At 46.5% G+C, this 16536-nt stretch overlaps 6 protein-coding genes across 6 annotated transcripts; 3 read left to right on the plus strand and 3 right to left on the minus strand.

Annotated features, from left to right (window-relative positions):
- Positions 1–82: 82 nt before the first annotated feature.
- On the minus strand, positions 83–2594 carry N7479_004072 (uncharacterized protein; the record flags this gene model as incomplete). Its single annotated transcript, XM_057251769.1, has 5 exons — positions 83–1124; positions 1178–1302; positions 1367–1417; positions 1478–1600; positions 1659–2594. 5 exons carry the CDS (start codon positions 2592–2594, stop codon positions 83–85), a joined length of 2277 nt encoding a protein of 758 aa, XP_057111094.1.
- A 1927-nt stretch (positions 2595–4521) lies between these two features.
- On the plus strand, positions 4522–6349 carry N7479_004073 (flavin-containing monooxygenase; the record flags this gene model as incomplete). Its single annotated transcript, XM_057251770.1, has 4 exons — positions 4522–5351; positions 5411–5944; positions 5998–6134; positions 6213–6349. The coding sequence occupies 4 exons, from the start codon at positions 4522–4524 to the stop codon at positions 6347–6349; spliced, it is 1638 nt and encodes a 545-aa protein (XP_057111095.1).
- A 175-nt stretch (positions 6350–6524) lies between these two features.
- N7479_004074 (transcriptional regulator family TF) lies at positions 6525–9473 on the minus strand (the record flags this gene model as incomplete). The annotated part of the gene is made up of 8 exons (XM_057251771.1): positions 6525–7179; positions 7240–7395; positions 7483–7704; positions 7765–7897; positions 7945–8153; positions 8208–9191; positions 9266–9345; positions 9393–9473. 8 exons carry the CDS (start codon positions 9471–9473, stop codon positions 6525–6527), a joined length of 2520 nt encoding a protein of 839 aa, XP_057111096.1.
- A 485-nt stretch (positions 9474–9958) lies between these two features.
- N7479_004075 (sugar porter family MFS transporter) lies at positions 9959–11536 on the plus strand (the record flags this gene model as incomplete). The annotated part of the gene is made up of 2 exons (XM_057251772.1): positions 9959–10429; positions 10478–11536. 2 exons carry the CDS (start codon positions 9959–9961, stop codon positions 11534–11536), a joined length of 1530 nt encoding a protein of 509 aa, XP_057111097.1.
- A 638-nt stretch (positions 11537–12174) lies between these two features.
- On the plus strand, positions 12175–13344 carry N7479_004076 (Oxidoreductase N-terminal; the record flags this gene model as incomplete). The annotated part of the gene is made up of 3 exons (XM_057251773.1): positions 12175–12223; positions 12280–12551; positions 12604–13344. 3 exons carry the CDS (start codon positions 12175–12177, stop codon positions 13342–13344), a joined length of 1062 nt encoding a protein of 353 aa, XP_057111098.1.
- A 2482-nt stretch (positions 13345–15826) lies between these two features.
- On the minus strand, positions 15827–16480 carry N7479_004077 (Zn(II)2Cys6 transcription factor domain-containing protein; the record flags this gene model as incomplete). The annotated part of the gene is made up of 1 exon (XM_057251774.1): positions 15827–16480. One exon carries the CDS (start codon positions 16478–16480, stop codon positions 15827–15829), a length of 654 nt encoding a protein of 217 aa, XP_057111099.1.
- Between the last annotated feature and the right edge of the window lie 56 nt (positions 16481–16536).

Below are 16536 nucleotides of genomic sequence, written 5' to 3' on the forward strand. Positions count from 1 at the left end.
AAAAGAAGAAGGAAGAAGAGAGCCAAAGAAAACCAAACCATAATAGACTTTCTTTTTTTTGCCAATCCCAGTTGACACAATATCACTCGACATCCATAAGAACATCACTCATTATGTATAAAATATAAGAGAATTGCTTGACACTCCACTTCCCAGAGTCCTTGAGGAGAGAAGCATAATCAAGAAGGATTCGACGCGCAGACTGATACCCACCATGGAGCGGCAGTGCTCGCAAGTAGATATTAGCGCCATTTCGAATGAAGTTAACAGCATGATCATCCGTCGGCGCAAAAGTTTGACTTCCCCTAGGCTCCATGAAACTCGTAAACCCCTCCGTCCCCACCGATCTCCAGTTAACATCATCCATCAACTCCACGGACCCGAGACTAGACGACGAACTCGCGGAGTCCGACACCATGAACGTATACAAACCGAGCACTAACCCGGCCGAGAAAAGCGAAAACATAGATTGGAACGTGGGGTGGTCGGAAGCTTTTCGATTTGCCATAACATTGTAGATATGCGCGGCGTGTAGACACGCGCGTCTGGCTGCAGGTGTTTGCGACCACTCGCGGAGATCGTCGAAGGCCTTACGTGCAGGAGCGGGGCCTGCACGGCCAGCTGCAAGATCGAATATTTGAATATCGGCCGTGAGAGTCATACACATGTTGTGCCATGTAACAAGGGCATTGGGATTTAAGCGGTCGAGAGTTTCGCCGTAGTTTGTGATGAGCTGGGATTGGAGGGAGGGGAGGCATCTAGCTCGGCCGTCCATGGCGTAGGTGTGACATGGAGCAAAGGGGTAGCTGGCTCTATTGGAGAGGAGACGGTGGTATGATTCTGACTGGCGGAGTTGAACTACTGCTAGCACTGCTTGTATACAGAACTCATCTGCTGGAGCTTCTAGGGTGGGGACGTTGATGTTTTCAGATGGGGCGAGAATTGTTGATGAGAGGATGTGCTTGCCGCCGCGGATTAGGTGTGCCCATTGGGCGGAGGAGTGGGCGCAGAAAAGAGATTCGCTGCAGGGGAGGATGAGTTGGATCGAGTCTGGGACTGCGATTGGACCTATCGAGAGGAATGAGGAGTACCAAGAGTCTAGCAGCAGTAGTCCGATGATTATTCTTGAGAGTATCAGTGATGTGTTCACGACGTATGATCAAGAATTGTGGCATACCTCTTAGTTGATTCAACCTTGCTCCAGGATTTCCATCTCATGTCAATATCGGGAACTGTTTCGAACAAAGTTATGTCAAGGATCTGCCCCTCACTGGCTGAAAATAGCCCATGTCTTTGGGCGAGCTGCAGTAGTTCTTATTAGAGCCACAACGGAAGAGGAAAACAAGAGAGTTCTCTTTAAACTCACAGACATGACATTGATATAAAGCGGTTGACACTGTTCCAGATGTAACTTTTCCTGTAGAATGACATTGATTAGTACTTAAAATCTAGTAGACTCGGCCGGAGGGATTCATACCCCGGTTAACCCAGCCAGGTTTAATAAAAGCAAAGCTGTCGCAAATAATGTCACAGTGCCGGAAGTGTTCTCAAGTCCTATTGAGCATCGAGCAAATTCAGCTGTTACCTTGTCCAAAGCACCCTCATGACTGTCAGTAGGCTACCTGCATATATGACACGCTTAACAGTATTTGACCTACAGAAAAATTTCTGGATACAAACGCAGTTGTTCCTTTCGTGCCAAGCAATGTCATGCCAACCAGCGTCATAACATATAGAAGAGATGGTCGCGCCTTCTTTGCCGAAAAGGTCGGCTGATGCACAAATGGCAAGAGAGGATTAAAGAGGCGGAAAAATAAGTCCAGTGCCATATCCAAGATCTCAGCGGGAGGGAAATCAGAATCAGGATGATTCAAGGTCGAGGCAGGCGTGGCTGGGTGAACACTCCTATTTATGGTATTTATGGGAGATTGCATATTTGCAGAAACATTCAGGGATCCAAAAGCTGCCTGCAAACGCCGTCTGCAATCCTCGTCGAATCCACATCGCGATCCTTGAACGACACTTGGCTCGCTGGGAAGGTGTGTTGACTGAACGGAGAAGATATTATCAACAGGTAACATGGAGATATCCCGCCATAAACCATTGATAAGTCGCCCAGTGTTAGGTGGTGCTAACCAACACTGTTGGACTCTAGCGAAGCGTTCATTGGGAATTTTATCGCTGCCGTCGACTGAATGTTGATTCTGCCGGTCTGGAGCAAGAATCGAATTGTCACTCATCAGAGGCAAATGGCTATCACGCATCAGATCTATCGATCCATTTGACCCTGAATCTGTGCGAGGTTCAAGCCACATTTGTAGCATGTCTTTTGACCCGGAGTCGAACGTCAAGCCAGCTCGGTGTGACATTTGTTCTGTTGGCGTGACTGCATTCCATCCAAAGTACTGCTGCTGGTCGTCAATAGTCATCACGCCGAGGTCTGACTCGGTGCGGCCATGGTGGACTGAGATATCAGCTAGATAATCTAGTGACGATGGGAGCCCGGCTGATGCGAGAGACGCATCTCGCGAAGTGGTGGATATAGGTGGAATCTGCGATTCTGTGCTGATAAACCCATTTCCTGGCCTGGGCATCAATGGTGATGCACCCGTATTTACTGACGACTGTCGATTTGGCGCTTCCGATGGGCCGGCTGTCGCGTTGGTTTGATTATGGCCCTTGGCATGTCGACTCAAGACATCGCTGTATACTCATTCAACTTAGGAATTCGAACATATGATTTTGAATATTGTTACAATTCACATGCGCTTTCAACGGAATTTACCTTCGAGAGAAACGCTTGTGGCAGACATTGCATTCATATGGGCGTTCTTTGGTATCTGTTTTGCATGTTAGGTTGCTGTTCTTGTAGGGGTTCGACATGACTGACGCGACCGCTCATGTCTCTTATAATGCTCGGTTTTTTTAAACACCCGCGAACAGATTGGACATTTTTTAAGCACCATCACGGCGCTCTTAAAAAGATGAATGATTACGGTACATGTGACCCTCGAGACTTCCAAAGTTGCCCCGGAAAAGCCCTGGAGGGGAAAACACATTAGTCAGCAATCCGGGGTCGACTGCGGGAATGTTAATACCTTAGAAAGCTGGCACATGCAGTGTGTGCCTTGGGGGAAAGGTATTACCCGTCCGGTAGCATTGATCTTCAACTGATTGATCTCTTCGACCATTCGAAAGTCCGTATCCACCGTAATCTTCCCATCATCGCCATGATACCTTCTGGCCCGCCGACTTATATGTCATGTGTAGTCAACAAGGACTCGCCCCAGCCGTGACCTTGGTTTGCGAATAAATATCTTTTTCTTCGCTGACTCCGGGTTGCTTGAAGTCTCAACATATCTCCTCGAACTCGTTCCAAACACGCGAGCAATGGCAGTGCGGAGCAGTATATGTAATGTTGGAAGACGAGCGCATAAGACTCCGACGGAGGGCTTGCTCAACGCTGGACCAGATGAAGACGTCGTCCATGATCCAGGTGACAAATAATGGAAATAACTAAATAAACAGGCCAGAAAGCTTGCTAGACTGTTCTTAAAGATCAATTGGAGGGAAAGAATGTAATTTGCATTCATCGCCTAAAACACGAGAGGCCTTCTATTCCCTCGTATGGCGAAAATTGTCAGTAAATGAGGCAATCCCCGTATTGTAACAGAATCACAATTTGGAGACAACATCAAAGGCAGCCATAATTACCCAATCATCTGCAGCCATTTGCACAGCCTGTATAGGAAAGCCGGTAGTTACCGTTGCAAGGAGTTTGTGATCACAGTGGCATTGTTCCGTGTGCCGTAATCGGCGGATAGATCCGCCCCGGGTGGAGGCTCCCCGAACGGGCTGAGTGGCATATGTTGTATAGAGAATTTGAGGCTCACATCTGACACAAGACAATATTGCATGAGTGACTGGTCAGTAATTACACCCCCAGCCCACCTGGAAGAAAATATCAAAGAGAAAGATACCTAAAAAGAATATCTAAGAATACTACTCCGAAAAAGAGGGCTAAAAAGTCTACATATGGCCGCATAAGCGGTCGATTACTCCTGTAGAGACAAATGTATGGAGTTTTGGTCTGGGAGAATAGTATATAATCTAATCGGTGCAGGTAGGACAGCGGGCTCAACAATTTAATCCCTACGACTCTCGGTAATCTTTTCAAGGATTTCAAAATTCAAAAAACCAAGAATGGCCCCCAGCACAATATCAACTCGGGGCTCCACTTCCCGTCTATGCTCGCCCCCCGATGGGGCCTCGCCAAATGATATCAACCTATTACATTGCCCCCTAATCCTCCCTGACAAGGATTCCGATCTAATTCAAACACCGGACAACGATAGTATTGCTGCCCTAGTCAAGGCTAAAATATATGGAGACAACCCCTGAGTTCGGATTACTGGTCGAGTCCGATGTCTTCCGTCCTAGGTGGAGAATGGGAATACTTAAAAAGAAACAGACAGGGAAAAGCAAAGAAATAAACGATCAACTGTTGAAAAAACACCCATCATGCCCTCCAATGAATCCCTTTACAATGAGACTATCAATATCGACCCCAGTCAATATGCATTCAAGCAGCGCCAGCTCCGAGTTATCTGTATAGGGGCGGGGTTCTCTGGCCTGATCCTCGCTCATAAATTGAAACACGAGCAGCCACTTGATTTCGTGGATTTCACTATCTACGAGAAGAATTCCGAAGTGGGAGGTTCATGGCTCGAGAATGTCTATCCCGGCGTTGGATGCGATGTTCCTGCCCACAGCTATGTCTTTCCATTCGAGCCCAATCCGAACTGGTCCAAATGCTATGCTGGCGGTGCCGAGATTGAGCAATACATTGTCGACACGGTAGAGAAGTACGGATTGAAAGGTCCGATCGTGTTTGATACCAAGCTTGTCAAGTCCATTTGGAATGAGGAGCGAGGCAAATGGGCGCTCGAGCTCAGACAGAATGACAAGATTATCTATGATGAAGCGGATATTTTCATAAATGGCTCTGGTATTCTCAACCGGTGGAATATGCCGAACATTGCCGGTTTGGACCAGTTCGCTGGCAAGCTTGTTCACACCGCTGGTTGGGACAAAACATACGACTGGACTGACAAGAAGGTCGCGGTCATTGGCAATGGCTCATCCGGTCTTCAGGTTGTTCCTGCACTCCAGCCCAAGGCTGCAAGGATTGTCAATTACATTCGTCAACCGACCTGGGTATCGGTCAATCTCTGTCCAGACATCACGAAGGATGGAATGGGAACGAACTTTGAATATACCGAGGGAGAGAAAGTGAAGTTCCGAGACGACCCACAAGCATTCCTGGAGCATAGAAAAAGGATTGACTGCTCGTAGGTTTCTTGCTGTTTTTTTTTTTTTTTTTTTTTTGAATCAGACTAATTCTGGAAAGTGTCAACACCGTCTATCGACTAATGTTATCTGGCTCAGAGCATAACCAAATGCTCTTCGATGCAATTTCAGGGCTTATGCGCCAGCGTCTCAGTCAGAATCCTCATCTGATTGACAAACTTATCCCGAAGTACGAAATTGGATGTCGCAGACTGAGCCCTGGTGATGGATATCTTGAAGCGATGCAGCAACCAAATGCTGAATGGTGCTTCGAGGGAATTGAGGAGATCACCAAGACAGGCATTCGCACGGCAGCAGGCGAAGAAGAGTTTGACTTGATTGTCTGTGCGACTGGATTTGATACCACCTTCATTCCCGGATGGGAGCTGGTGGCTCGAGAAGGCCGACGGCTTGATGTAGAGTGGAAGAAGACACCCGAGGCATACTTCTCTATCTGTGCCGGTGGCGTACCAAACTACTTCATATTCAATGGGCCTAATTGCCCCATTGGTCATGGCAGTGTGCCACAGATGATCGGCTGGACTGCTGATTACATTCTGAAATGGATGAAGAAGATGGCTCGGGAGGATATCAAGTGTGTATTTTGTGAGATGAGATATATGGGCTCCCCAACTGACATACGAGCAGGTCTGTCACAGTAAAGGATTCCGCTGTTTGGAACTACAACCGTCGTGCGCAAGCGGGTCTCAAACGTACTGTTTGGAACAAGGGCTGTCATGCTTGGTATAACAACGGGCAAACTGTTACGGCGATGTACCCAGGTAGTGTGTTACATTATAAAGGCAAGTTTGACAATTGGCAGAGTAGAGTTCTGTCATGGTAATATACTAACTTGACAACAGAGGCTATTGAGGATATTCGGGGTGAGGACTTTGATATCAGGCACAACAACAGCTCGGATCCGTTTTCGTATCTTGGAAATGGAGAACTAGAGTGGGAGAGAGAAGACGGTGCGGATTTGGCATACTATTTGAAATAGATTAGATATAGAATGGCCGCATTGATCATTTGATGGAGGTCTGTTTGAATAATCCGAGTCAATACCGCTTTGCTCTTGTAACATGATATTAACATAGCCTTGTACAGATGGTATAATTAAGTCTATCTCGCTATCTAACATGAAAGAAAAGCAAATTGGTATATTGCAGACATGCCTATATAGTATCGTATTCAGATTCTGGAATGCTTGTATTTGCAACGAAAGAATAGAGATCCTCGTCCCCATCCGACGGAAGCTGTCCGCTCAGCATGAGCATCCAGCCCAACCCAGATTCCAGCTGGACGTCACGAGTCTCAGGCTGTGTGCTTGAAAGCCTTCCATTATTTGGGACTATAGAGTCAGATCCATCAAGTGTCCGTGATCGCTTTCTTGGGGGGTAAACAGCCCCATCCGGTCCGCGGTCCGGTTTAGTAGCACGAGTACGAATCTCCCATTTGTGTTGTAGTCTTACCAGAAGGTCTTTAGCACGATTGGCACTCTGCCAGGATAGAGAGAACTCATCGAGGGCTCTGAAACAGGTACTCAAATGAGCGATGATATTCACTTTTTCTTCGGTTTGGTACTGGGAAACGGCGGCAAAGAGAAGTAGGAGTACGGCGGACGAGGTAATTGAGACTGCTTTGATGTTTATCCGGCGGAGGGTATATCTGGTCTCGTACAATACAAGGATTTTGGCAATGGAGATTGCGGAATTAATGCACATCTCTCGAGCGTGGGTGAAGCCGGGACCCTTCGGGGGTTGTGGTTGTATGTAGCCTTTTGACATCCAGGGTCGATGGCTGTAGATGAGATTCTGGTAATATTGCATGCTTTGGGATGAGTTAGCAAATACATTGAGAACGTGGAAGGGAAGTATAATAGCAACTCACTGAAGTAGCAACACATGTGGAAGATAAGGAGAGGTATGATCGTTGAGGTTGATTTGTAAAAATGAGGGCAACCGAGCCTTCCAACTCAGAAGCTTGGCAACATTGTCCTCATTGAGCTGCTGAAGCGCAGCTCTTGGAATACCTGATGTTCCATACCTTTTTTTTGGAGCGAAGGTTAGCAGAAGGAACTCATTTGAGTCCAACAAATGCCGATGAGAGACAACAAATGAGAATGGAACTTACAGAAAGTAGCCGAAGGGTGCCATAATCTCACATAGGGTGACTTCCTGTTGACTAACGGCCCCAATACAGTCAGATAATTCCGACTTATTGTCAAATGGAATGGGAGATGCGTAAGGTGTCCATTTGCAAGGCTCTCGATGGTCAACATCATTGTTTGGTTTTTTGACCGTAACATCCTCCATGTTGGTATAGAAAGGTCTACCAAGGTAGAAACCGACAAGACTGGAATTTCGACAGATTAGAAATATTCCGATCGCATACAAAGATAATGCGGGAACTCACTGATCCACCATGTACGCGGCCCAAAAGACGGTTCGACGCAACTCAGCGTCGGCAGCGGTAACAGACCCACGAGCAACATAGGGAGAAAGGTCAATATGCAGGGCAAGATCAAAGGCAAGTCGAAGAGCCATCCCTGGAATTGTAAGATAAAGCAAACTAGGAGCTTTCAACAATACTTACCACTATAGAGCCATCCACGTGTGTCTGAGCCAATACCAATTTCATGGCTGCTTAATATGACTAGTGCTTGGACTGTTGCCACACTGGGGGAATCTAGTTCAATTTCAAGAATTTCCTTTGCACGGTCTCCGAAGAATTCACCGAGAGATTTCGGGAATGTCACAAAGGATGGGTGGTAACGGGTTTCAAAAACAGCGCCGAGAGAGCACCTATTTGAAAATGTTATTTGATATGTCCAATTGGTCACATTCAAATCAACTCACATTGCATAGCAGAGTGCCTCGGAATAAAATGGTGTCTCTTCTTTTCCATCCCAGCCTGTCTTTCCTTTCTCGAACATTTCTCGGTCAACGACGTGGAACGATGGATCCTGCCAGGTAAAATAGAGATTAAGAAGATGCTCTTCGAGAGATAATGGAACTTGTCTGTCACAGTCTGCGTCGATATGATAATCAACGGTACGGTATGTCTGGGTGCTGATAGATACTGGAGCATCGGCAAGGTTGAAAGTCGATGTCGGGCCATAGAAGCGGGCTCGTCCTCCAGGGTCAAAGCGCAATGTGCCCATCCGATCAGAAATCTCGTCAATAAGATCTTCAATTTCTTCTGTGCTCCTGGTATCATTGTCGAGGCTGGGTGGGGGTTTAACGACGGCAGGCTCAAAGGGCTCATGTAGCCTCTCCAGTTGTTCCCCTGGTAGCTGTAGTTGTTCTACACCGATATCATGGATTTCTGTAGACGGTGTGATACATGCTCCAAAATCTAAGGTCCAGTCCCAGTTGGCCAATGAATTATCCGAGTGATCACCCGTCGGTTGATACTGTTCTGAAATTGGGATATCCAGATCTCCAGCATCGATTATGGGTAGTGTTGATACGGCATGAGGATCTGAAAACATTGTGAAATTCGACTGGGGCGATGTGTTGTCCGGGGATGCCGATGCCTGAGCCCAAGCGCTATTTAAATCATTTGTTATTCCAGGAACAGAGAATGGCACAGAATTTGGTGCATCGGAAGGCAGATCATTGTTTGTTGATGGGGAATTAGAATTGGAGGATTTGCTGTTGATTTGATTGTTTCCTGCAACCGAATGAACTTCAGTCAAGCCAAGGACATCAAGGACTTTAGCCAAAGCCGTATCCCTTTCTTGTGGCATAGGCGGGGCCTCTAATCCACTTTGACGAATGAAGAGACAGAGCTGTTCGACTCTGCTTGAGAGAAGCTCTATGGCGACACGGAGCGGGAGCCTTCACATAATCAGCGCTATTATCTAACCAACCTCTTTTTATGGCATGACCCTGATGAGTCATTTATCACTTACTTTCTCTTGTCTACGGCCTGGTATCGACATTCGCGGTGCTTGTTCATGCAGCTGGAGCATTTGGGTTTACTGCCGTCACACTGCTGGGGTTAGCTTCTTGTCTTCCCCGGACTAATTGATAGTTTACCTTGACTTTACTCTCCCGACATGATACGCATGCCATGGAGGCATGATTCCTCTTCTTTGAGGTGACACTGGGCTTTGACATATCTTCTTCTAGGGTGCTATGAGACTGTGTATGCAACCCCCTTAGCAACACAGACAGGGGTGGCTTGAAAGGTCCAAGAAGTGCGGGGTAATATTAATGGGGAAATATTTAATCCGAACTATAACCAATGTTAACCCGCGCATTTGTATTTTAGTTCAAGCGGAGTATGTGGTAGACTATAGCCTCGTTGACGAACCTTTTGGACGGGAGATGTCGTTGATGTCCTAATTTCTCCGGGGACCAATCGCTGGTATAACCGGGGTAGATCTAACCTAATTGGGAATAGCCAACCCATACGGGATTCATAACCCGGTGTGGGGGTGCATCCTTGATGTATACCCCAGGTTTTGATACGATTAATGCGTACTATGTGGTCCTATCAGAGAGAGCAGATTTTATTGTATATAAATATCGATACAAGCGGTACACGAGTGGCTCGTGCTAATATCAGAACTTTTGAACACATTCCAAAGACCCTACTCATCATGTTTTTCAATGCACAAGGGAAATGGCTTCAATATAGAATTACTGCAGCATGTGGTGCCGGTTTCCTCCTCTTTGGTTATGATCAAGGCGTCTTTGGTGGACTCCTGGATAATAAACCGTTCCTTGAGACCTTTGGAAATCCAAGTGTGACCATTCAAGGTCAAATTGTTGCCACATATGACATTGGCTGCATCATAGGCACTCTGGTGACAATGTTCTCGGGAGACAAACTCGGTCGAAGACGGACAATTTTAATCGGGTGCTGCATCCTGATCGTTGGCGCCATTCTTCAAACCGCATCCTATTCCCTCGCCCAAATGATTGTCGGCCGTGTTGTGGCTGGCGTTGGAAATGGAATGAACACAATTGCAATTCCTATCTGGCAATCGGAAACTGCACGTGCAGAGCATCGTGGAAAACTTATTGTTGCCCAATTGGTGACGAATATTTTTGGAATCGTCATCACAAACGTAAGCTATTTCACTTACAAATACTTGAGCAATACTGATTTTTGGTAGTGGATGAACTATGGTTTCACTTTTATCCCCAACTCTCCAGTGAGCTGGCGCTTTCCTCTTGGCTTCCAATGCTTCTTCGCCCTCGTCACAATTGCTTTTGTCCTTGTCGCCCCGGAGTCGCCGCGTTGGCTTGTCATGAAACACCGTGCCAACGAAGCCCGTGAAATCCTAGCCCGCCTCCTTGCAAAGCCAATCGATGACCCCGAAGTGGTGGATGAGATACAAAGCCTGGAGATTTCTGTGAATCACGAATCCGAAGTCCAGCAATTGAAGCCCGTGAAGGCAATCTTCAAGCGCAACAACAAACAACACACATTGCGCAGGATTCTTCTTGGAGCTGGCACTGCCTTCTTCCAGCAAGTTGGCGGAACAAACGTTATTGCCTACTATTTGCCAGTCGTTCTGACCCGGTCAGTTGGGTTGGACAACAGAATGGCCCTGATCTTGTCCGCCGTTGACGCCATGTCGCTGATGCTTTGGGGCTGTGTTGCAGCTCTGCTCATTGATCGTATTGGCCGAAAGAGACTGATGCTGTTCGGCGCCGCTGGAAGCAGCCTCTGCTTTGCACTTGTCGCCGTTGGACTGCGATATGGTGGACCCGACAACAAGAGCATGTCTATTCTAGCCGTGGTATTCATCTTCGTCTACTATATCTTCTACGGTACATCGCTCTTGTCGATCCCGTATATCTATCCGGCCGAGATCAACTCCCAGCAAATGCGTAATATTGGCACTTCATTTGCAACTACTACGAATTGGCTGTTCGTTTATGTTATCGTTGTTGCTACCCCAACAGCTATCGAAAATATCCAGTGGAAGTACTACATGCTTTTTGCCATTTTCAACTTCTGTTTCCTGCCAATTATCTGGTACTTCTATGTTGAGACTGCGAACTTGTCTCTGGAGCAGATTGACAGACTCTTTGAAATCAAGCATGAGGCTGGGAATGCAATTAGCTGGAAGGAGGCAACCATGATAGCTCGCACGGAGGTTATTTCTGATTTGGCACACACTGGGAAGGACAATCTTGGCACTGAGCATTGCGAGACTGTGGCATAGCTTTACAATTTGAGGTCCTTGTGCATGTATATAGATGAAGCGGCTATATCCACTCTTAGATCGAATCTGATGTGTTCTTAAAATTACATATTTTTAAACTTTACGGGTAATGACCAAGCCATCATTAGCGCCCGCGCGGGGGTAAAACTGCCCCGGACCTCAGGTTCATCCCCATGGCATAGCCCTTTTTACCTGTAAACCCTCAGCACATTTCCGATATTCTTGAAAAGCGTACCTAGAAAATTCTCAATTCAGTTTACTAATTTGAGTTACTTTACCCATAACGAACAAAATCTAGAGTTTCTTTGCATTGAAGTCGTGAGGCACATACCTTGAAAATGACCTCTCTATGCATTGACCTTGGAACCGAGGTGCAGATAGCGTAAAAAGGTAGGTTTAGTAATAGGATACACTCCCGAGGTCGGCGATACTCCTTGCAATTGCAGTAGCCGCCGTCTTGGTTACCAAGTATCAATTCTACTCGGATTCCCTTTCCCGGCCAAGCCTTGTACCCACTCCAAACGTGTGTATATAATACCGACTCTGAGGCATTGTTGAAGCGACTACTCCTGGAATCTATATTTCAAACCCTTCAACTATTACTTCTCCCCTAAAAAAACATACATTTTTCTTTCAAGATGTCAGCCCCGAAGTTGCGCGTCGGTATCGCCGGTCTTGGCCGAATGGGTAGGGCATTGCTTCCGAATCGTATTTCTGCAAGTCCGCCAATTGACACATAACAGGCCAACGACATGCTACAAACTACCATATCTTTACTCCTCGTGCTGAGGTGGTAGCAGCAAGCTCTCCTGATCTCAACGAGCACAAATGGGCAAAAGAAAACCTTACAGGAGCAAAGATTTACACAGACTATTATGAAATGCTCGAAAAAGAAAACTTGGATGCTGTAGTTGTTGCTGGTATTACTGCAGTCCACGCAGATCATACTATTGCCGCTATTAAGAAGGGATTGCACGTCATGTGCGAGAAGCCTTTGTCTCTTGACATCAAGATCGTACGTCTTTCTATGTGTTACAAAATATGGAGACATATGCTAACTACAACAGGCTCAATCCGTTCTGGATGCCTACAACACATCTCTTAAGACATACCCCAACCAGAAAGTCATGTGCGGTTTCTCACGCCGCTTTGATGCTTCCTACCGCGAAGCCTTTGAGAGAATGAGCTCAGGCCAACACGGTCGACCAGTGCTCTTCAGATCCCAGACCGCAGATATGCTCGACACTACTGGAACATTTGTACAGTACGCCAAGACAAGCGGTGGAATCTTCCTTGACTGCTCCATCCACGATATCGACCTGATGCTTTGGTTCCTTGGTGAGGATACCAATGTCAAAAGTCTGCAAGCTATTGGAGTAACTGCCGTTCACACTGCATTGGATTCGAGCAAGGACCGTGACAATGCGGTAGCTACAGTCGAGTTTGAGGGAGGCAAGATTGCCACCCTTTTCTGCTCGCGCATGATGGCTGCTGGACAGGAAGATGCTACTGAGATCATCTGTGAGAAGGGGTCGCTCAGAGTCAATATGCATGGCCAGAAAAACCACCTTGAGATCCACGATGGTCAGGGAGCCAGACGTGAGCTTCCTAAGCATTATTACGAGCGTTTCAGAGAGGCTTTCCTCACGGAGGCTAACGAGTTCACTGCTTGCTGCTTGAATAACACGACTCCGCCAGTGTCTCTTTCAAGCTCGGTTAAGGCAGTTGTTATTGGTTCGGCTTTGCAGAGGAGTTTGACTAGTGGTGAGAAGATTGTCTTCGAATCTGGGAAAGAGGCTAGACTTTAGGTGCATGGCACTTTCCACCGGAAGTTGTCCAATTATAAATATCCAATTATAAATACACTCATTAAATAGACAACGAAGAATTTTTCATATGACCCGCGTCACACATGTCACCGCATAATTATCTACAACACGTCTCTATGCATCTTTAGTTTCTATCCTTTCCTCACCCTGCGGCTTTCAAGAATCTAGCCTCTGAATTTAAGCCACTTCTTTCGACTCGAATGTTTGCGCTTGTGTCATTCGAACCATCCAAGAGCTAGGGAAAGCGACAGACTTCTGTGCCAAAGTTGAGACCACAATGACCAAGAGGGTAACTTGCACCTGATTGATCTCTAAGATGGGGGTCAAGTGTATAAAATGGGAACTGTAAGTTTCAACCGTCTCTTCTGTGAGGGGCCTGACTGACATATATCGTATTAGGCACTGCACTCCCGTAGAGTGTTAGTAGGTATTACTTATTGCCTAAATCGTTCCCCCCATTGTCCCAGCTTCTGAGCCTTTCAACAACAGTTATCTCTACCATAGTTAGGATGGGTGTATCTTCTCGTTTTCGATGAGTCGAAAAATGAATAAAAAAAAGACTACTCAACGCCCAAGGTCAGTGTTTGGAGTGGAAAGGGTTGATAATTTAAGTAACGATATAACAGAAAATTTGCAACTCGTATGGTGTTGGAAGTCATTTTGAACATGTCAACTACCTTTGCCTGTTTCGAATTCGCAGCTAGAAAGGCCAACCAAAACACTTCTGTTGCAGATTTGACCAGGTGGCGTTCTTTGGCTACACGGACTGAATGGATGGATCCTAAGGTATACCCAAGATCTGAACTCCCAGATACCATGAACAGCTCTAGAGTGGGTCAGCTTTCATAATAGCGGCGTGTCGATCATCACTAAGCCGGCCGTTACAAATGTCAACACATGCCCGTAACGGGAAGGGCAATGAGCTATCTCTTCTACTCTGAATGCTCACCCTACACGTGCCGGTCATGCGCCAATAATAGACCCATGTGCTTCCAGGACACCTTCAGTCAATTTTGCAGCGGGTTCAGCAACGGAAGGTATTGGAGCCTCTGGGCTTGAGGAATCACCAGAAATTGTTGATGGTGGATTCTGTTCCATTGAATGCATGGTTTCTCGAGACCGTGCTATGCGCGACGTCCGTGAATGCCCGAGCTATGAATTCAAAGCTAATCATCCCCGAGCGAAAAATTTCAAGAAAACGAGCAGCTCGAGGGTGGGTCAGGTTTCATATGGCTCACCGCGCCTTAGGACAATTTTTCAGCGGGTTGGGTAACAGAAGGTATTGGACAATCCGAATCCTGTTGGCTTGAAACATTACCAAAAAGATTTTGATTGGGGTTCTGTTCCGTTGAATGCATGGTCCATCGAGACTGTGCTATGCGTAATGTTAGTGAATGCCCGAGCTGTGCATTCAAAGTCGAGCGGGAAATACTGGAGAAACAACCCAGCGAGTCAGTCAGTGGCCTCCAGGCAGTGTTGGACTCGCAAAGAGCGTGAGCAATACGATTCGGCTGATTATGACAAAGAAGACTAAACTGGCCTTGTGATGTACACTGTACTAATAGTCTTTTTTGAAGTATTTCGAGCAGGATTTCTAGTACTGTTATTTAGATGTCTTATTAGATTCTATGCGTAACCTTCGGTATTTTATGGAAATATGAAGGATTCATATGAAGATATCAACTCTAAAAGAAGAGTCTAGATTATGACTGTTCTCTACCCCTTCAAATGTAGACCGTGTACAACACCTGCGGTGAGACTAAAACCTTTTGAGACATGCAAACAGGCCTAGGTGTAACCTCAGGGACTGTCAGGTGGTCCAAACTCTTTTCCAGAACCTCATATAAAATCACCTATCTTTCTGTAGAATACAATTCTGGTTGTTTCATAAGCCCACTACTCTAGGTAAAGCACTAGAGTATCAGTTTCTTTCAGTGATAGGGTAAATAAGCAAGGCAAGATCTAGTTAGATAAACTAAGAGCCTAGTGAAAATTATAAAAAAAAAAAAAAATCCTTTACCTAAAAGAGTAACATAAAGAAAGTACCCTCTAGGTGGCTCTGGCCTTGTGGTGAGCCACACCGTTTCCCGCACCTGTGAGGGGAGCAGATGTGAGAAATGGGGGAGCTTGACGCTCCCCCCGGCATAGAACCAAAAAATGCTCGTCGGTCGGCTCTCTGCGTCAACAGAGCGGGAAATCAAAATGAGTTCCGGCTGTTCCTTCTGTACCTCTGGGTATCGATCTTTTTTTTTTCTTTTTCCCCTTTATCAAATTAATTGGAAGGCTGACTTTCCCACTTATCCAGGACTCATATGAGAACTTGACGAGGGTACACAGTAGAAAGCTGATATTGTATCTGATTAGTTGACTACAGCATAAAATCGGTTGCTGTTGTAGGCAAAATGGAGTATTTGAAATGATACGGGACAGACCTGAGGCAAGAAGCCTACTTTTTGCTTTCTCACCAGAGAAACTGACGTTGAAACTCGGACGAAGGCGCTCCCTGCCAAGAACTCATTCTCTCCACCGGAGCACTCTCTTCACGTGCATCACTCGATGACTCGAGGGCCTGACAGTTCGGTGTTTCATTGAGAGTTCCATCGGTATCTCGAGTTGCAGTAGACATCTGAACCGAACCATCGGGCGCTTCATTCTGCAAACGCCTTTTCTCAGAGCCCTGTGTCTCCAGACCCACCCTTTTAGGCTCAGTGCAAGCTTGCTGCCACCTCCGAATACCGTCAGAAGTATCAAGGGGGAATCGCCACCAACTCTCAATCCCTCTCCTCTCGAGTCTAGCGAATGGCACATATGTGCCAGTACCGTGATCTTGGCTGCTTTCTCGGCGAGCAATCGCAGCTGAAAGCTGCTCGTCCGAGACATGTGGGAGCAAACTCAAAAGAATATTCTCAGTGAGCTGAAGTCGATTCTCCAGTGCTTCGGCATATCCTTTCTCTGGTCCTCTTCGAAGCTGTTCGGGCCAGTTGCATGGTCGGTTGTTTTCGAAACACTGTTCGCAAACGGGTTTTCGGCCGCTACATTTTTGTTTTCGCGATCGACACGCGTTGCAAGCGATTGTTATACGCCCAGGCCGTTTTGCCTTTGATTTCGATGTCATTTTTATTTGTGTGGAAGGTCAAGAGATGTCGAAGTGAGCATGGTACTCGCAGTGGC

The sequence above is a fragment of the Penicillium vulpinum genome, assembly GCF_028829585.1.
Source record: "Penicillium vulpinum strain IBT 29486 chromosome Unknown utg000002l_segment0_segment0, whole genome shotgun sequence".
Taxonomy (NCBI): Eukaryota; Fungi; Ascomycota; class Eurotiomycetes; order Eurotiales; family Aspergillaceae; genus Penicillium; species Penicillium vulpinum.